Genomic DNA, 20375 nt, shown 5'->3' with positions numbered 1-20375 from the left:
CCCCGCAGCGCTGTAAGCCCGGGGATGGCTTCCTTCGCCTCTAGCGGAAGCTCCAATCTTGTGTGCTCCCCAGCCAGCCCCTGCTACTGCCATCGGGTTTCTGGCCAGGCCTGGCTCCGCTTTCGGCTGCCGCTCGCCCCGTCCCAGGTCGCCTTAGGACGAAGGATGGGAAGCGAGCAGGAGGAAGAAAGGAAGAGCAGAGAGCGCCACAGGGTAGTGACATTGGAGGAAGTTCACACCCTCCAGCCAGGGGGTCGGAAAAATGCCCCTGGGATGAGCAAGGTCTTCTGGGAATTGTAGTTTGGAGAAGGCGTGTCTTCTGCGCATGCCTGGAGTTCGGCCCTCTCCCAGGTGGGGAATGCGGTCCTGAATCTCCCTGACTGTAGGTGCTCAGGGCACTGCTGGAGTGGGAGCCCCGCCCCCTCATCTCCCCTGACCCTGCTTAGCTTCTGAGGACTGGGAATGTAAAAGAAAACACGAAATAAGCGTTAAAAATAAAGTTAAAAGTAAAATTATGCTTCAGTCTGCATTTAGAGTTCCTCATCTCACTCTGGAGGGGGATAGCATTTTTCATCAGGTGGCCTTTGCAATTGTCTTGAGTGACTTTTGTGAATGGACCCTGAGGAGGGGGCTCCTGGGTGTCTAAATGAATTGAGTTCTGAGTTCAAATCCAGCCTCTGACACTACCGGTGAGACCCTGGACAAGTTACTTAACCCTATTTGCCTCAGTTTCCAAATCTATAAAATAACACAGAGAAGGAAACAGCAAATCACTCCAGCATCTTTACCAAGAAGACCTCAAATAGGGTCACTAAGAGTCAGAAATGATGCAACAGTAACTACTTTTCTTGTTCACAGTAACAAGAAGAATGTTTCTATTTATGCCCCTATTTTATTCCAATCGGTATTAATCACTTCATTTTGATTCCATAGGGGAAGTGAATGTTAGCAAAAATTAATGATATAGGGGCAGCTAAGTGGTGCAGTAGGTAAAGCATTGGTCTTGGAGTCAGGAGGACCTGAGGTCAAATATGGCCTCAGACACTTGACACTTACTAGCTGGGTGACCCTGGGCAAGCCAGTTAACCCCCATTGCCTAGCCAAAAAAAAAAAAAGAATGATATATCACTATAGTATATCACTAATACACCCATCTAGTAATATATTTTTAGTCAGTCTAGTCAACTTATTTTTTTCTAGAAATTACATATATTCCCAAAGAGAAAACCAAAAGGCAAAAAGACCTTATAGTCCCTTCTCTTTTTTTTTGGCTAGGCAATGGGTCCCATGAAATAGCCCTCAGGAAAGGCTACTGTTCCCACTAGTGATTCGGAGTGGGATTATCGGAACAGTGAGGATAGAGGAAAGAGAGACCATGGGGCAATTTGGCTGTTAGAAGGCCTAAGGACCACATTTCAAAAGCAAAAATAATTTCTTTTTGTTTTTGTTTTTGTTTGTTAGCAAAAAATTTTTCAAAAAATTAAGGAAATTATTCAGGGAGAAAAGAAAAACCCTGACCTTTTCTAGGACCAGCTAGTAGAAGCTACAAAGAAGTACACAAATTTAGATCCTAACTCTATAGAAGGGGCAGCAATCCTTGGCATAAATTTCATTAATCAGTCTGCCCCAGGTATTAAAAGAAAACTGCAGAAATTGGCAATGGGACCCCAAACACGCAATTACTGGAGATGGCCTATGGAGTCTTTAACAATAGAGATCTCGTTGCAGCAGAGAAGAGAGAAAGAAGGGAAATGACTAGAGACAGAGAACATGCTCAATTCTTGACTGCTGCTATGGGCAGCAGAAGATTCAAGGATGCTCCTGGCGACTTGGGTGGTGGGGAAACCTCCTTTCCACGCCACAAGGAAGGCCACTGGACCAAGGAGTGTCCCTCCAGGGCGCCTCCCACCCCAGAAGCCCCCAGGACTGATGCCTCTAGGACCAGACCCAACATGTGCCAGAGGGGACATTGGAGGGATTGTCCCCAAGGTTGGAAAAGTGGTGGAGCCACTTCCCATTACCCTGTCCTCCAGTCTTCCCAAGACTGGGAATGATGAGGAACCTGGGGCTTAGCAGCGTTCCCACTTTTTCCATCTCTCACTACTGAGCCCTGGGCAAAAATCTAGGTCAAAGTTACCTTCTCTTTATCACGGCTACGTTCTCTCTTTTAACCAACTACTCTGGCCCTACTGGACCCCACTAGGTCATGGGCATTGAAGGGAAAACTAAGGGATGTCCTGAGACATAGCCATTTCTCTGTCTATTTGAGGATCTGTTGTTTGAACACTCCTTCTTCATCATCTCCTCTTGCCCTGCCCCCTTGTTGGGAAGGGACATGATGGTGAAATTGGGGAGCCAATTTTCTCTAGTTAAGCCACCGATATCCCTTTTCCCTCTGTTCAGCAGACCTCCCCATGTTTCCCCAAAAGTGTGGGAGACAGCTGAGCCAATTGTTTGGGAACAGGGAATTTCTGGGTGAGCTGCTCATGTCACCCCTGCTGTTGTCCGCCTCTGAGACCCTTGTTGTTAATATCCAGTTAAGTCCAAGGCCTCAGAGGGACTGCAACCATTCACTGAAAAATTCCTTATATATGAAATCCTTGTCCCTTGCCAGTCCCCCGTAACACTCTTATCCTTCCTATAAAAAAAGCATAATGGAGAGTACCAAATGGTTCAAATCTCAGGGCTGTCAATGAAGCTGGTATTCTGATATACCCCATAGTCCCTAACCTATATACCATATTCGCTCAGATCCCTGGGGGTACCCAGTGATTTTCCACCCTGGATCTCAGACACCTTTTTCTGTATACCTCTTCACACAGACTCACAATTTCTTTTTGCCTTTGAAAGGACACTCCCTGGAAAATCAAGTCCATGTCAGCCAACATGGACAGTCTTGCCCTAAGGGTTTCAGGATAGCTCCCATTTATTTGGCCAGGCTTTGGGGGGAGGGATTTAAGGGACCTGGAACCAGCTGATAGTAGCTTAATGCAGTATGTGGACAATATTCCTATTTGTAGCCCCACCCAGGAGGCTTCTGTAGCTGCTGCCACAGAAGCTCTTTATTTCTTGGGCACTCTAGGCTATAGGGTCTCTTTAAACAAAGTCCAGATAGCATGACTGTCTGTAAAGTATCTGGGCCATGAACTAACATCCACCTCTCAATCCTTAACCTCAGAGAGGAAAAGGATAATCCTGTCTATCCCTGTCCCAGCCACTAAGAAACAACTTCTTTTCTAGAACTTTTTTTCCCCTAGAACAACTAGAACTTTTCTAGGCACGGCTGGATTTTGCAGACTCTGGATCACTAATTTTGCTCTTATTGCTAAGCCCCTCTGTGACTCTACTCAATGCCCTGTCTCACTCCCTCCAGAGCGGGGCCCGACCAGGCTAAAGGTTTTGAGACTTTAAAAACTAAATTGATCACCACTCTGGCATTAGCTCTACCCAATCTAGAAAAAATCTTTCATTCTGTATGTTGGTGAAAGGAGAGGACTGGCTTTGGGAGTCCTGACCCAGTCCTTAGGATCCAACCCCAGGCCGTTGCTTGTTTTTCAAAACAGTTAGGCTCTGAGGCTGCAACGGCGGCTACAGCCATTATGTCCAAAATCCGTCCCCTGGCAGTAAGCCTGGAGAAACCACCCAAGTTGGGCTTGCCCAACTTGCACCCAGACACTCAGGAATATACTTGTGAACCTTTGGAGGACCTCAAGCGACTGTTTGGAAAGGCATCCTGCCCCCTCCAACTGACAGATGGATAAAAAGGGATGGAATCATACATGCCCTTTTCCTTTTAAGGTTTACTTGCCATAGTAGTCTTTAATTTCCTCCAGGGAAATTGTCTTTTCTCTATATTCCTTTTGTGGCTGTTTGGTCCTTAAACTCCCAGGTTTGTCGTCTGAGCCATCAACATATATACAAACTATATACAAACCTGTGACCGAGTCCAATGTCTCTAGCCCACTAAACCTGTCATCAGCCAGGTTCTGAAGTCTGGTCTTTTGAATGGAACCCAGAGGCAGGGACAGCTCTGTGCCTCTTGCCAGCAGGAGGCAATTTCAGAAGCCAAGGCCTTCTCCCCTTACCCAAAAAGAATTTAGGTCCAATTTGTTTAAAGGGGAAATGAGGGATGTCAACCCTGGAACCTCCCCCGCAACTTTCCTTGAACTTTCCCACATGGCCAAGTCTCTGGTGATCCCTGAGGCATTGACTCATCCCAGTAATTCCTATAACTGGCCTTTCATTGTGGTCCCACACCCAAACCTCCAATGTTACCTCTAACCTAGCCCAGTTCTTCCTTGGCTGGATGGCCCCAGGCCACTTCCCACCCTTAATTCCTTCTAGACTCCTTCTCCATTACCTCCCAGTCAACAAGGCCACTCCTTGAACACTGTATCTAAGTGCCCACCTTGCCCCCATTAAATTCTTTCCCACCTCAATCAGTATTTTAATAAACCTTGTCTTTGACTGAAAGAAGGCTTGAGTCAAATCATTCCAGGCAGAATCTGTGTCTTCTGCCCTTGAATTTTGGGGTTCCCAGCACTCTTAGACCTCAACAGAATCAGTAAGAAAGCTACTGAATCATTGAAAAAGAATGATACAGTCTGATCTGTGATTTAGGAATATCAGTTTGTTAATTATATAGAGAATGTGTTGGAAAGGAGAAAGACTGCCTGTGTGTCTCTTTTGACACCAGTGAGGAGGTCACCTACCATCATAGAGATGGACAGCTCCTTTATAAATTATTGTCCTGGCCAAACCATGATTAAAGAAGACTGAAAATAAGTATAGTATTTAGAGAATCTGAAATAAAAATCTACTACAGGAGTGTGTGAAGGAAAGCCTTTACAACCCTTCTCGAGAGAAGCAGGCACACAGCACCCTAGTACGGCACGTGTGTGCCAATATGGAAGCAGAGCCGACTTTTAAATGGTTAGTAAAATCCATACTCCTCCCATTTGAGCTGGGATTGGACCAGCTCATTTGGGTTGCTCTCTTCCTGAACCGCCCATCCCATGTTACTCCTTGTCATGTTAAGCCCTCCCAGTCATGCTTCCCATGTTAAAAAAATGGCAGCTATCTCTACCCTCAGGGTGTGTCAGTTAATATTCAATAAGCTTATTAAGCAAGCACGGTGGAGAAAAGCCTTTGCCCAGTCCTTGCCCCCTACCTGTTGTAACCAGTTTAGCCTCTAGGGCTCTGTCTTAAGGAAGTAGTGGTTTGCAGAACGCTTGGGGCACTTTCTGATTGGTTGAGGGACTATCCGCAAGATCTTGGGGGTCCCCCTTCGAATTCCCGCGTTCTGCTGTGGGAGCCTAACTTCTAAATCTTCCCCACAATAGTCATCTCTTTCTGTAGAAGTGATGGATTTAATACAGAATGAGACTTACATTGTGGGTATGACCAAAGTGGAAATTTATTTTAGTAAACTCTATGTATATAATACAAAGGGTTTGTTTTTCTTTTTTTCTTCATTGCAGGAGAAGGAAAAATAATTGCTAAAATAGAAGTGTCAGTTGTACTGCACTGATCTCTAACCTGTGGATGGTTGTATGCTGAACGGAGCAGGCTGCAGGTAGAGTCGGGAATCAAACAGAAGTTCAATTTCAAAGTGAGGGAAATGGCTTGCAAGCAAGGAGGGAACGAGACACACGCGTCCTCACCCTGCCCCTAGCGGTGGGGGGGGGGACCCGAGGCGGTGGAGGAGATCTCAATACTTATGCCAATAGCTGGGCAGTGAGCTGTAGCTCTGACAGTGAGCGGTAACAGCCATAATGGTACAAGTTTGATTCATATCAGGCTTTGTGACTGGAACATGGGTATTTGTCCAAGCTTGTCCTGTGCTTGTCTGAACTCAGAGAACACCTGGTGCTGGTCAAAGCAACACAGCAATTATGGGATTTTGCCAAAGGATCCTTGTTTTGCCAAGCTCGGGGCACAGCTTGCTCGCTGGGCCTTGGCTCTGGAAACCAGAGCGTCTCCTAATATTTTACGAAAGTAAAATTTTAAATTAAAAAATTCTATAATTAGGGTTTGGAGCATGTTCAAACCTCCTTAGGGGGAATGTGTTGACCACCATAACATACAGAATAAACATTAAAAAAAAACTACAAGTAAATAGGAAGGATAAATTCACAGGAAGGGCGATGGAGGATCAGATGAAGGAGAAGCCTTGGCCCTTTGCAATTCCCATCCCCTGCTCTCCACCCACACGAGAGGGAGTTGTGGAGGGGGAACGAAAATTGGTGCGAAGACAGAAAAGACTTGAGCATCAGCCTCCACATGGGCCTCTCCCTCCTTCTGCTTTTTGGCATTCCGCCTCTGCAGACACTCGCGCGGGGTCAGGCCGGCCTGGGCAGCCTTCAGCAGACGCAGCACCCCTCCCGGCTGTGTGTGACACACTGCGCAGGTCAGGGGGACGCCACGAGGGGGCGCGATGGCGCGGTGCATTGGCGGCCAGGGAGGAGCCGAGCCCCAGGCATGCGCAGAAAGCGCGGCAGCCTCGAGACTACGATTCCCAAGAAGGCTTTATTCAACCGAGGTGAGTCTTCCAAGGTCAGAGAGGGAGGCTGGGCGGTGCCTTTGACGTCATATCCGCCGCGCCCCGTCACCCCTCTATAGCGCTTGGCGGGGGGGGTCTGCTTCCCTTCTCTGCCCCGAGAGGGGTGACTGAAAACGGGGTGAGCGGCTACGGAAAGCGAGGCCCGGCCTAGGCGGAGGCGGGCTGCAGGGCCTGGGCGGGGCCGGAGCCCCGGGATCTGGGTCGGGACGCGCCCACCAGAGGGCGAAGCCTCCAAGGGCGTGGGGGCATGGGCGGCACCGGAAATGGGGGCGGGAGGGCGGCGTGGGGGAAGGGTGCGAGGCCGTGGGAGGGGGTCGTTCCTTGTCTGCCGATTCTCCGTGACCCCGGTTGGGGTTTCCTTGGCAGCGATGCTAGAGTGGTGATTTGCCCTTTCCTTCAGCCCATTTGGCAGATGAGGAGACCGAGGCCCACAGGGTTCAGTGACTTGGCCAGGGTCACCCGGCTAGCGGGCGCTGAGATTGTGTCTGCAGCCTTCGGCCTGCACTCTGTCCCGGGGCTGGGGGCTGGAGCCAGAGCCGCCTCCGACAGGCCCTGCCCCTCCAGGCCTCGGTCCTTCCCCCGTGCAGAGCCCTGGGGCGTGAAGTCCTGGTGCTTCTGTGTTCGTGGAGGGAGGCCTCGATGCCCCTGGTGACCGTGCCCTGTCGTGCTGAAAGGGTCAGGAGGTGCTGACCCCAAGACAGCCCCCCCGGAGAGAAATGACTGCTTTCTTCTGGCTCCCTTCCCCCCCCCCCCCCCCCCCCGAGCTCCCCACAGTGGAGAAATGGGAATGTCTGGTCTGAGCAGGACAGACCCCCGGCTTGACCCTTTTACGCTCCTGCTTCTCCTTTCCTCCCCAGCTCTCCCTTCTGTGGCCTCTGCTCTGCCCCAGGAGGACAGCCTGGAGGAAGAGGGAATGGCTCCTGCCCCGAAAGCCAGGCCCGGGAAGGTGAGTGCCACTTGCTGCTTTCCTCAAATAGCATCTTAGGCCAGAGACCGTGGGATAGGTGTCTTTGTCCTGTGCTGTAACACTAGGAATCGTGGGCATCAGAGAATCATATATTTAGAGCTAAAAGATACCATAGATTATAATCTATCCAAAACCACCTACCCTAAAATTTATATTCATTTTTAAATTTTGGAATACCGATTCTATCCATTCCTCCAGCTCTTTCCCCACCCATTGACAAGGAAAGCAACAGGATACCCATTATGTATGTGAAGACAGGCAAAACATTTCTATACTAGCCACGTTGCAAAAAGAATTAAAAAGGCGTCCGAATTTTTAAAATTTTTAAGAAGTTTAAAAAAATCCTTTATCTGCCTTTAGAGTTCATCAGCTCTTCATTGTTCATCTTGAATCCTTTGGAATTTTCATGCATCATTGTGTTGTACAAAGTAGGCAAGTCTTTCACGGTTGATCATTGTTACAATATTGGCATTACTGGCCACAGAGTTCTGATTCTGCTCATTTCACTTTGCCTCAGTTTATCAAAATATTCTCAAGTGTTTCTGAACCTACCTCTCACAGTTGTCATTTCTTGATATACAATAGTATTCCCTCACAATCATATCCAACACCTTGTTCAGCCATTCCCCAACTGATGGGCATCTGTGGTGGGTGAAAAATGAAATGACGAGGAAATAATGGTTTGACCTTCTGAGCATACTGATTCATTAAGCAGTACATGTCAGTTTTTTTAAGAAACCAGGACCAGACCTCCTCACTTTAGGCCTGGACCCCAAATGCAGGGAGAGATAGACTTTTAAAAACAATTAATCAAATAACTGACAAATAAGGTCAGTTAATTAAAGGGAAAATTACACCATGAGGTAATCTGATTTCTAATTGGTTGAAAGATTAGGAACTTTCCAAGTTGGGAAGGGGAGATGAACAGGTGCCATGGCCTGAAATCAGAAAAAGAGATGCCCCATTTCCCCCAGGTGTTTGTAAACAATTAAAGGAACATGGAAACAATAACTGATTGATCAGTAGGGGGCCAGTTTTCAAATAAGACATGAATTGCTTGAGAAGTAAAACTGAGAATCTCTTTGGATCGGACTGGGATTCTGATCAGCATCATGTCAGCCTCTTAAGGCTCTAAATAGCAGGGAGAGGGTGTCCAGATTCCCAGCCAGGAAGAGCTTGGGTCAAACAAGGAGATAAGATTTTGAATTGCCACTGATGAATGAAGTTTTCTCACAAGACAGCAATTGGAATAGAGAAACCAAAAACTGGATGAAAATTAAGCTAGCTCCAGAATTCAGACACCGGATGAAGTCAGTGTGGTACACTCAATTCCCACAATTAACCATTTGCTGTCCTAATCCCCTGAATTCCCTCAAATTTCACTCACTATTTCAGAAAGGGGTCAGTTCCTGGAATTACCCAAAGTCCTAGGAGTTCTCCCCTGCAGTCTTAAAATGATTCCCTCACTTCTGCTCAATTTCTAATTCTTTGCCACCACAAATAAAGCTGCTCTAAATGTTTTTGTGCATGTAGGTCCTTTCCCTTTGTCTTTGATCTGCTGGGATACAGACCTAATAGAAGGATTGCTAGGTCAAAGGATATGCACATTTTATAGCCTTTTGGGTGTGGTTCCAAATTGTATTCCAGGAATGATTGGAACAGTTCACAACTGCACCAGTAGTGCACTAGTGTCCCTATTTTCTCCACATCCCTTTCCAGCATTTGTCACTTCACTTTTCTGTCAGGTTACGGAATCTGATAGTTGTGAAGTGGTGTCTTTGAGTTGTTTTTACTTACATTTCTCTAATTACTAGCAATTTCAAGCATTTTTTCATAAGACTATTGATGACTTTAACTTCTGAAAACTGCCTCTTCATATCCTTTGCCTTTTTTTCCCATTGCTAAATAGATCTTAGTTTTATATATTTATCTCAGTTTCTTATATATTTGAGAAATGAGTCCTTTATTAGAAAAACTTTGCTGTAGAACCTTTTTCCATTTTCCTGATTGCCTTCTAATTTTGGCTGCATTGGTTTTATTTTGGCAAAAACTTTTAAAATTTCATTTAATCAAAATTATGCATTTTACGTCCTGTGATCCTCTGTATCGCTTGTTTAGTCATAAATTCTTCTCTTTTCCATAGATCTAACAGGGACTTTTTCCATGCTTGCCCACTTTGCTTATGATACCACCCTTTATGTCTAAATCATTTACTCATTTTGACTTTATCTTGGTATATAACTTTAGATGTTGGTCCATGCCTAGTTTTTGCCTGTTTAGTAGTTTTGCTAGCAATTTTTGTGAAATAGGGAGTTCTTACCTGACAAGCTTGGATCTTTGGGTTTATCAAATACTAGATTATTATGATCTTTACTTCTGTATAATGTGTACCTAATCTATTTCATTGATCAACCCTTGAATTTCTCAGCCCTTCCCAGACTGTTTTGATGATTACCCTTTTTAATATAGTTTGAAATCTATTATGCTGGGTTCCCTTCCTTCACATGTTTTTGATTCCCTTGATGTTCTTGACTTTTTGTTTATCCTGATAATATGTATTATTTTTTCTAGCTCTACAAAAAAAATTTTTTGGTAGTTTTATTGGTATAGTACAGAATAAATTTATTAATTTAGATGGAATTTTCATTTTCGTTACACTGAATCAGCTAACCCAGGAGCAATTAATATTTCTCTAATTGTTTATATCTGTCTTTGTGTGAAAAGTGTTTTGTTATGATGTTTATATAGTTCCTGGGTGGGTCTAGGCAGATAGACTCCCATGTATTTTACTCTGCGTTATTTTAAGTGGAATTTCTCTTTCTGTCTTTTGCTGCTGGAGTGTGTTGTAAATACGTAGTAATGCTGAATGTTTATGTGGATTCATTTTATATCTTGCAACTTTGGTAAAGTTCATTATTGCAACTAGTTTTTTAGTCGCTCATCTAGGGTTCCCTTAAGTAAACTATCGCCTCACCTGCGAAGCATGATGCTTTTGTATTGTTTTTTGCATTATTCCTTGAGGTTTTTTTTCTTGTCGTATTACTACAGTTAGCATTTCTAGTACAGTATTGAGTACAGGAGTTGATAATGGGCATCCTTGCTTCACCCCTGATCTTTTAGGGAACCTTCTAGCTTGTCCCCGTTAGAGATAATGCTTGCCCTTGGTTTTTGAGAGATACTACTTATTTAAAGAAAAGCTTCCACTTATTCCTGTATTTTCCAGTGCTTTTAATAGCGATGGCTGTTGTATTTTGTCAACAGCTTTTTCTTCGGCTATAGATATAAACACATGATTTCTGTTGTCTTTTCTGGTGTAAATTTATACAGTAAGAGATTTGGAGCATCAGTATTTAATACTGGTAGTGGTTTGTCATCAATAGTTCTTTCAGTGTAGTATGATTTCCTTGTTTACATTGTGAATGTTTATTTAAAAATATGCCTGAGGGTGTGCAAAACTGTGCATGCCCTTTGTTCCAGCAATATCGCTGCTAGGTCTGTATTCCAAAGAGACCCAAACAACAATGAAAAGGACCTATATGTGCACAGATAGTTATTGCAGCTCTTCTTGTGGTGTCAAAGAATTGGACATTGAGAGAATGCCTATCAGTTGTGGAAAAGCTGAACCACTTGTGACGTAGAACTGCAGTGGAATACCTTGTGTTGGGAAAGATTTACCCAAACTGATGCAAAGCGAAATAAGCAAAACTAGGAGAACATCCTGCAAAGTTACAGCAATCTTATAAAATAATCAGCTGTGAATGACTCAGCAGTCAGTGATCCAGTGCAGTTCCAGAGGACTTATGGGGAGAAATGCTCTCTACTTTTGGAGAAAGAACTATTGAGGAGTCAGTGTTTAAAGGGAATTTAGAATTGAAAAAAATTTTTTAATGAATATTTAAAGTTGTTTTTGCATGTAATAATGGAAGAAATTTAAAGAGTGAAGGAGATAAACTTGAAATATTTAAGAACTCCAGATGTGTGTGTGTGTGTGTATTCATTTTATTCATCTTTTTTTCCTAGTGTGGTGGGGGAAGTAGGAGTGCTAGAAAATAGATTTTTGTCAAGGGTAGCCCTGCTTCCTAGGACTCAAGGAGGATGGTTGAGAAGAATCCTTTTTGGTGTGAGTGGGCCTCCCTACTAGTACCCCAATAGTTCATAACTTTTTATCTAATGTATACTAGAAGTTTAAGACTGAAGCCTTTGATTCAAATCTGCTTTTTGGGGAACTGCTACATTAACATGAATTGAATTAAAGAGTAAGAGGCAGCAAAGTATAAAGATAAGAGCACCAGACTATGTCAGAAGGCTTGTGAGACTCAGCAGTAATTGTTAATAGCTGATTGACTTGAAGCCTAACTAATCATGATAACAAAAATAGCTTGAAGTACCATTAACTGAAGGGGAATAAAAAAGAAATAGCACAGGGTAAAAAATCAGTAGAAGACAACAAAGCCCCAAAGATCTGATTCTGGTGATAAGTATCTGGTGATAAATGTTACCCCCCCAAAAAAAATGAAAAAAACTAGTTTGGAGGCAAGCAAGAGATCCAAAGAATAGTGAGGACCATGTTTAGGGGTGGATGGGATGACCATAAGGAGGGGATGCCTGAGAGAAAGCTACACAAGTAAACTCTTGCTTGGCTTTAGTTTTCTCTTTGGGAAAGGAAGGTCTTTGAAGTGGGATTGAGAGCCCTCACGTTGTCAGCAAGAAGTGGATACCCAAGGTAAAGGGAGAGAGACAGGATCCGGTTGTTCTGAGAGAAGTGTGTAATGTGATTGCTTAGCCGTTCTCAGGTATCCCTGAAGGACCTTGGAGATTAGGGTTGGTGCCACAGAACTGGAGAGGGGACTTGTGCCAAGTCTGAAAAAAGAGGCTGTGGATTCAGCAAAGTCTAGGCCAGTGACTTCCAACTCTGGCACATTCCTAGAATACCTTTTTAATGAGTTGGTTAGTGAGCTATTAGAAAAGCCTTTTTTTTTCCTGTAGTGCTTTTTGGTATTTACCTCAGTCATTTCTGGAAAAACTTTTCTTTCCCTCACTTTCCTTTATAACAAAGAAACACAGTTTCAGAAAAATATCCATTATAGTGACTCTTCTGTTTAATTCAGAAAACATTCCCTTCTCTAGTGGTCTCTATCTTGTCTGCTGTTAGAAACAGTAACGTTTTTTTCAAATTACTCGGAGTTCAGCATCTTTTTCTTCTTAGAAGATATGTTTTTTGCAGTCTTTGTGTGTAATGTTCTGTTGGCTCAGTTTATTTTATACTGGGTCAGTTAATTTACATTTCCATTGCTATTCACAATTCTTCATATTTGTCATTTCAAACTGTATAATCCATATGCCATTTTTTGGTAATCCTTCTTTGTTGATGAGAATTCAGATTGTTTTCAGTTCTTTGCTGCCCCAAAGCATGCTCTTATGAATGTTTTTGTGTATAAACTCACCTGTGGCCTTGTTTAGGTTATAGAAAAAGGGTATGGCAGCATGGTACAATGAAAATATCTCTGGATTTGGAGTTAAAACCTGGGTTCAAAGTGCAGATCTGCAGTTTACTCCCTTTTGACCTTCAGCAGGTTACTTTCTCTCTTTGGGCCTCACTTCCCTAATTCGTAAAATGAGAAAGTTGGATTGTCAAGTCTCTTTCAGTTCTAAATATATGAATTGGAAAACAATGGTCCTTTAACATCCTTTTCATCTGTAAAACATTTTCCCACAATGTTGCACATAGGAGATGGTCGTCCCACATGCTCACCTTTGCTCTTATGGTTCCAGGAGCATTGAGCACAATCATGTTCACTAAGAAAAAAGGGGGGGGGGGAAGAAAAGCCCATACACATTTAAAATGGATGTTATTGGATACATTAACAACAATAAGTATCCACTGTACTAAGTTGTGAAGATACAAAGAAAGCAAACCTGGCCACTGCCCCCAAGGAGCTTACAGTCTAATGAGAGAGGAATTTTACTAAAGTGCCTGTTATGCATCAGTTGCTGAACTGGATAGATAAGCAACTGAAACAATTCATATTGACAAGGGAGTTATATTGAAACTCCATAACAATTAGAATTATACCTGGGTAAGCACAAATATTTTGGTGTTTCAGGAATCAGTAACATTCCAGGATGTGGTTGTGGAATTCTCCTTGGAGGAGTGGAAACATTTGCACCCATCTCAGAAAAAGTTATACAGGGATGTGATGCTGGAGAACTATAAGAACTTGGTGTCTTTGGGTAAGAACAGCTTCCCCTTTGCAGTCCTGGTCTATATGATGTTGACTTTCAAGATTTTAAGATTTATATTCTTTGGCATACAAAAGAAGATACTCCCTAGTCCTTGAGTAGGCCAGAGAGGCAGTACTTATGCTTCCTGTTTCCAGGATAAAACTCTTTGCTTTCTATGCTTGGAAATTGATTTATTGATTTGTTATCCTCAAGAATGTATCTTCTCTTCTCTTCTGCTTCAAATCCAAGACTTTTTGTTTAATTCTAGTGTAGGTTTCATCATATACAAAGTGTTCCCATTGTCTATGCAGAGTCTAATGTACTATTTTTCCTTAGTCCTACTCTAACCCATTCCCACGTAATACAATATTGTTCATTCATCCTTTGTACTATCTTTGGGATCTTCCTAGCATGCTTACTTTTTTCCCAAGGAGAGTTTGAACTAGTTTCGAAGGCATTGATTAAGTTTTATGGATGCTTATTTAAAAAAAAAAATGTAAGTTCTCCTTCCCTTCCTACTACAGAAAAACAAAATGGAAGAAAACAAATCCTACCTCTCCTTCCATCTAGGCTTTTAAGCCCTCCCTTGTTGAAGAAAAATAATCACAGACAAAATCAGCTAACAAGGACAGTGCTTTAGATGGTGGAAAGTAAATTTTGTCCCCTTATTCCTCCACTTTTATACAAAGAATTGAGAAGAGTATTTCATCTCTCTGTTCTGTGATTGAATTCTGAGATGACTGTACCTAGCACTTTTTCATTTTCATCTAACAGGATTTGCAGTTTCCAAACCACATGTGATCTACCAGTTGGAAAGAAAGGAAGCAGCTTGGATGCCAGAGGCAGATATTCCAAGAAGCAGCTGTCCAGGTGACTGTCGTTGGAAAATACAGCTCTGTTGGTCATTGTAGATCAAAGCTCTTATAAAATGTTGAACAAAGTGATCTTATCAAAGCATCTCAGGCCTGTTGAGAAGAGTGGAGACTTTAAAATTTCATTTTTTAATTCAAGAAGTTAATTTTTTATGCATTTCTTTACTCACATGGACCTCCACTTTCCAAGCAAGTGGTTGCTTCATTGTGGGATAGGTATTTCTGTCCTGTTCATTGGTGATTATCCTATTTTAAGCAGGCATTCTCTTGCCTCAGTTGCATGAATACATTCTCCCTCTTAAAGTAAGCACATCATTTACTTTATTAACAATATGCCCTTTTGGCTTTTTTGTTCTCTTCTGATACTTTTCTTCTCTGTTGCTTGATGCTTATGTTTCTCTGCTGCTGTTACTTTATAAAATATTTAGTCCTAACCTAATTCCCCTTCTGTCAGCCTATATGTCATCCTGTTTTTCTTTATGCTTTGAAATTATGTTTATCAAGGCAGAATAATACATTCCTGTGACAGGATTTGTTTAGCCATGACACCATCATTGGACCTATAGAATTTGCTATTTCACAAAAAGCTATGGTGAATATATACATATATATATATATATATATATATATATATATATATATATATATATATATATATTTTGGCTAGACAGTGGGGTTAAGTGACTTACTCAGGGTCACACAGCTAGTAAGTGTCAAGTGTCTGAGGCCGGATGTGAACTCAGGTCTTCCTGACTCCACGGCCAGTGCTCTATTCACTGCACCACCTAGCTGCTCCATATGGTGAATATTTTTGAGAAATGTCTTTGCTTTCAGTGACATTTTGAGGATGTAGACCTAGTAAAGGGACCATTGAGTCATTAGTTATGAAGTTTTAGCTAAAGCTTGTTACTTTGTTGCTTTTCAGGAAAATGGCATCTGCAGTTTAATAAGTACTTATTTCAGTATAACTTCCAAAATTTGTTATTTATCTTTTCCTGTCTGATGAGTATTTGGTGATATCTTCAAATTGTTTTGAGTTTTACTTCTTTGATTACTAGAGTTTCAGTATTGTTTCAGGTAGTTACACATATTTTGTCTTGTGAGTAATGCATGTGTGTCTTGATTATTTACCTTTTTGTAACTGGATCCTAGTCTTACAGATTTAATCCATTCCTTCCACAGTGGATATGTTGGATTTTTAACTGATCTTTATGGCAAAAATTCTCCAATATAACCCCCTTTCTTCAAGTTTTTTCCATTCTGTAATTTACTCTGTGTTTCCTCATGCTAAGCTCATCAGTTCTCCTTTTACTTTCTGCTCAGTGTTTTCCCTTCCCATTTCCACTTTAAATGTTAAGGATGCATTTTTTGTTGTTTAATCATTTTTTGGTTGTCTTCAACTCTTTTTGATCTAATTAGGGGTTTTCTTGGCAGAGATAATAGAGTGGTTTGGCTTTTCCTTCTCTAAGTCACTTTAAAGGTCTGGAAACTGAGGCAGACATGGTTAAATGACCTGCCTAGGCTCACACAGCTCGACACTGAATCCTGATATGATCTCAGAAAGCTTAGTTTTCCTGACTCTAGGCCCTGCACTCTCTCCACTGTGCCACCTAGATGCCCTAAGGCTACTTTTGAAACCTTTCAGCCATCTAGTTATTAAGGACACGCTTTCATTTCCTTTTTCCACTCAAATGTCAACCATTTACCTTAAAATAAATTCATTTTATTAATCTTTCCAGGTAATTTCATTTTAAGTCAATTCACTTATATGTTAATTTTGAGTCCTCATATTTTCACATAAGATAAATTGGGATCCTTAGTGAAAGAGTAGTGAGGCTAGTCTTCTCAAGTGGGAACACAAGAGAATCTCTCTCAAACCTCTTGAAGAATTAGGAGCCTTGGGAAATGGAAGAAAAGGATGAGTTAATAAGGTCTTTATTCTTCCTTTCAGGGAACAAAGGATTTACTGGAGAGAAATCTTATGAATGTGGTGAATGTGGGAAGGCCTTCAGGAATAAGACACAACTAACTGTCCATCAGAGTATTCATACTGGAAAGATTCTTTATGCATGCAAAGAGTGTGGGAGGGCTTTCATCTACAACTCAGAACTTTGTCTACATCAAAGAATTCACACTGGAGAGAAACCTTATGAATGTAGTGAATGTGGGAAGGCCTTCAGTAAGAAGTCAAGTCTTGCTGTGCATCAGAGAATTCATACCGGAGACACACCTTATGAATGTAATGAATGCAGGATGGCCTTCAAGAGTAAGGCACATATTATTTTTCATCAGAGAATTCATACTGGAGAGAAACCATATGAATGTGATGAATGCGAGTTGGCCTTCAGAAGTAAGACACAACTTACTCTGCATCACATAATTCATACTGGAGAAAAACCTTATGAATGTAGTGAGTGTGGAAAGGCCTTCAGAAGTAAGGCAGATATTACCGTGCATCAGAGAATTCATACTGGAGAGAAACCTTATGAATGTAAGGTATGTGGGAAGGCCTTCAGGAGGAGACCACAGCTTAATGTGCATCTGAGAACTCATACTGGAGAGAAACCTTACGAATGTAATGAATGTGGGAAGGCCTTCAGGAGAAAGACACAACTTACTGTGCATCAGGGAATTCATACCAGAGAGAAACCTTACGAATGTAGTGAATGTGGGAGGGCCTTTAGGAGTAAGACACAACTTACTGTGCATCAGAGAATTCATACTGGAGAGAAACCTTATGAATGTAGTGAATGTGGAAAGGTCTTCAGCAGGAAGCCAAATCTTACTGTGCATCAGAGAATTCATACTGGAGAGAAACCTTATGAATGTAGTGAATGTGGGAAGGCCTTCTCGAGGAAGGAAAATCTGAATATGCATCAGAGAATTCATACTGGAGAGAAACCTTATGAATGTAGTGCATGCGGGAAGGCTTTTATATGGAGTACACAACTTTATGTCCATCAGAGAACTCATACTTGAGAGATTACTACTGAATATAAAGGTGAGGGGAAAGACCATCATAACTTAGATTTTGTTGAACATCAGAGAATTCATACTGGTGAGGGTTCTTACAAATATGGAAAGGCTTTCAGGAGGAAGCCACAATCAGAACATTCATTCAGGATAGAAAACTTATGAATATAGTGAATTTGGAAAGGCCTTCAGAGGTAAAACTATTTGCTATGCATTAAAAATTCATTCTGGAAAGATTCTTTATGAATATTAGGAGGGTGGGAAGGCCTTCTACTACAACTCAGAACTTACTGGACATTCAGTTCATACTGAAGAGAAACTTTATGAATGTACTACATGTGGGCAGACCTTCCTCCTGATTTGAGAGCTTAGTATCAGAGCATTGATATTGGAGCTAGACCTTCTGAAAGTAATGAATGTGGATGACTTTCAGCCTGAGGACATAACTTATTCAGAATCAAAGAATCTCTATTCTGGAGAGAAACTTTATGAGTTAGGTAATACATGTGGGAAGGCGTTTTGACTGAGGATAATCCTCCGATGTCTGTCAGAGAATTCATACTCTGTATAACCTTTAAGAATGTAAGGTGTGTATGAGGATCCCATACCTGTCTCTATGATTCTGAGTCTGTATATAAAATTCTAAGAGTCCTTTTTTAGCCCTTAGGAAAGGAAATATCCTTCCCCTCTCCAGAGCCCTGTAAGGGGAGAAAGATTAATGTTATCCTCCCACAGGCCTTCTGGTATGGAGAGGATCTCTTCTTGAGCCAGAAGATACTGAGTGAGTGGTGGTTATTGGGAGAGCCTTGATATTAGCTTTGATCCCTGGGCAGATGGCATGCACTAGGCATATGGATGACCTCTTGGCCATCAGATGAGCCTGATGTATGATAAAATGCTTACTGACGGTGCTTGAGGAATGTGTCATAATCTGAGCTGTGTTCCTGATGTTGCTGGTGCTGCTTCTGCTCGTATTCATGAGGGTACCCACTGATCTATGAACATTGGGAATCTCCTTCATTTTTTTAATAGCCTAGTAAAGGTCTTTGACAGATATTGATGCTGTATGATTTCTGCCTAGTGTTCTGAATATCAAAGTGAAGGAATTCAGTGAAGTGCCAGTCAGTGGCGGTAGTAACTAATGCTCTTTTTAGGTAGCCATGGGCCTTGGCATCTACTTAGTGCCATATGAAAAGAAGGGTGAGATTTTGATTGTGCTCAAAGGATATGAACAGGAGTGTTCAGAAGAAGAAATCAAAGCTGACAATTGTCTTAGGAAAAAATGCTCAAATTCACTATTGATTAGAGAAATGCAAATGAAAATAACTGGGAGATCCTCCCTCACACCTATCAGATTGGTCAACATACTAAGGATAAGGCAGATAAGGAAAATGACCAATTCTGGAGGGGATATGGAAAAATATGGACACTGATGCAGAGTTGAGAACTATTCCAGTCATTGTGATGAACATTTTAGAACTATGCCCCAAGACCTATAAAACTGTGTCTTCCCTTTTACCCAGCTATAACACTAATTGGTTTGTAGCCAAAGGAAAAGGGCCTATATGGACAAAAATATTTACAGCTGCTCTTTTTGTGCCAGCAAAATATTGGAAATCGAGGGGATGCTCCTCATTTGGGGAGTGGCTGGTAAGTTGTGGTTTATGGTTGTAATGGGGTACTATTTTGCTGTCAGGAACAATAGATGGTAGCTAGATGGATTAGTGGATAGGACACTGTGCCTGGAGTCAGTAAAACCTGAGTTCAGATAGGGCTTCAGACACAGATTAGCTCGTTGACTGTAGACGAGCCATTCAAGCTCTGTTTGCCTTAATCCACTAGAGAAGGAAATTGCAAAATCACTTTATTCTCTTTGCCAAGATAATCCCCAGATGGGAACAGGGAACCCCCTGAACCACTAAGCAGCAACAGCAACAACGTAATGAGGGGGATAGTTTCAGAAAAACCTATGACGACCTTTATGAATGAAGGGAACAGCACCAGGTGGTCACAGTAACAGCAATATTGTTATGATGAGCAGTTGTTAAAGACTTAGCTTCTGTGATCAAGATGATTCCAAAGGACTCATGATGAAACATACTATCCACCTCCAAAGAGCAGACTGATGGACTCAATGTAAATTGAAGTATCATTCTTTTTCATTTTCTTTGTTTTTCTTACTGTTTTTGTACATGGTTGGTATAGAAATTTTTTGTGTGATTTCACGTTTGATATATTTCCTGCCTTATCAATGGGTGGGAGAGGGCCTGGAAAGAGAATTTTGAAACTCAAAATGTTAAAAAGAATGTTCAAAATGAGTAATTTTTTAACTTAAATATTAAAAACTGTTTGGAAGCACCTACAACATGGATCAGATTATTGAACTCCTGGACTTGGGCCTTTCTGTAGCAGAGGGGAAAATCCTAAGATTTCTGCCTGCCTTTCTGTTCCCCAATATTCTGCCATTTCTAGCCAGATGGGTGCAAAATCCAGTGGGGGTCAATTTGTAGAGGACCAGGCTTGAGCTGTAGGGCAATGGAAGGTTTGGTGAGTGACTAATGCACACAGCCAGAGGTTGGCTCTGCAACTATTTGACCAATCCTGGCATTGAGTCACCAGGTCTTTTCTCTCTCAAAGTTGACGATGATCTAGAAATCACTACGTACGATCCCATTGTTCCAGCACTCCCATCGTCTCAAGCACAAGTGCCCCAACAGTCTCAGTTTCTGGAGCTGCTGCTCTCTTCCAGCCCCTCTTCAGTGTTTTGAGGCATCTTCCC

General features: G+C 42.2%; 1 protein-coding gene across 3 annotated transcripts; it reads left to right on the top strand.

The window, feature by feature from the left end:
• The first annotated feature begins 6322 nt into the window (after positions 1-6322).
• LOC110203476 (uncharacterized) lies at positions 6323-19961 on the top strand. Of its 3 annotated transcripts, none has more exons than XM_020979982.2 (5): positions 6323-6541; positions 7420-7508; positions 13634-13760; positions 14526-14621; positions 16575-19961. In XM_020979982.2, exons 1-5 carry the CDS (start codon positions 6481-6483, stop codon positions 17600-17602), a joined length of 1401 nt encoding a protein of 466 aa, XP_020835641.1. In that variant the 5' UTR covers positions 6323-6480; the 3' UTR covers positions 17603-19961. The 3 variants fall into 3 exon arrangements, with proteins under 3 accessions (XP_020835641.1, XP_020835642.1, XP_020835643.1); XM_020979983.2 differs by lacking the exon at positions 6323-6541 and adding an exon at positions 6585-6680; XM_020979984.2 differs by lacking the exon at positions 6323-6541 and having other exon boundaries at positions 7310-7508.
• The last annotated feature ends 414 nt before the right edge of the window (positions 19962-20375 follow it).

Source organism: Phascolarctos cinereus, unplaced genomic scaffold (genome assembly GCF_003287225.1).
Source record: "Phascolarctos cinereus isolate Bilbo 61053 unplaced genomic scaffold, phaCin_HiC Scaffold_2;HRSCAF=192, whole genome shotgun sequence".
Classification (NCBI taxonomy): Eukaryota; Metazoa; Chordata; class Mammalia; order Diprotodontia; family Phascolarctidae; genus Phascolarctos; species Phascolarctos cinereus.
Note: the sequence above shows the minus strand (reverse complement) of the source record. Positions and strands in the feature narration are given on the sequence as shown.

Coding starts and splice junctions, on each gene's coding strand:
- LOC110203476 (XM_020979984.2), top strand. CDS start 7,344: ATGGGAATGTCTGGTCTGAGCAGGACAGACCCCCGGCTTGACCCTTTT. Junction 7,509..13,633: donor CGAAAGCCAGGCCCGGGAAG/GTGAGTGCCACT, acceptor TTGGTGTTTCAG/GAATCAGTAACATTCCAGGA. Junction 13,761..14,525: donor TAAGAACTTGGTGTCTTTGG/GTAAGAACAGCT, acceptor TTCATCTAACAG/GATTTGCAGTTTCCAAACCA.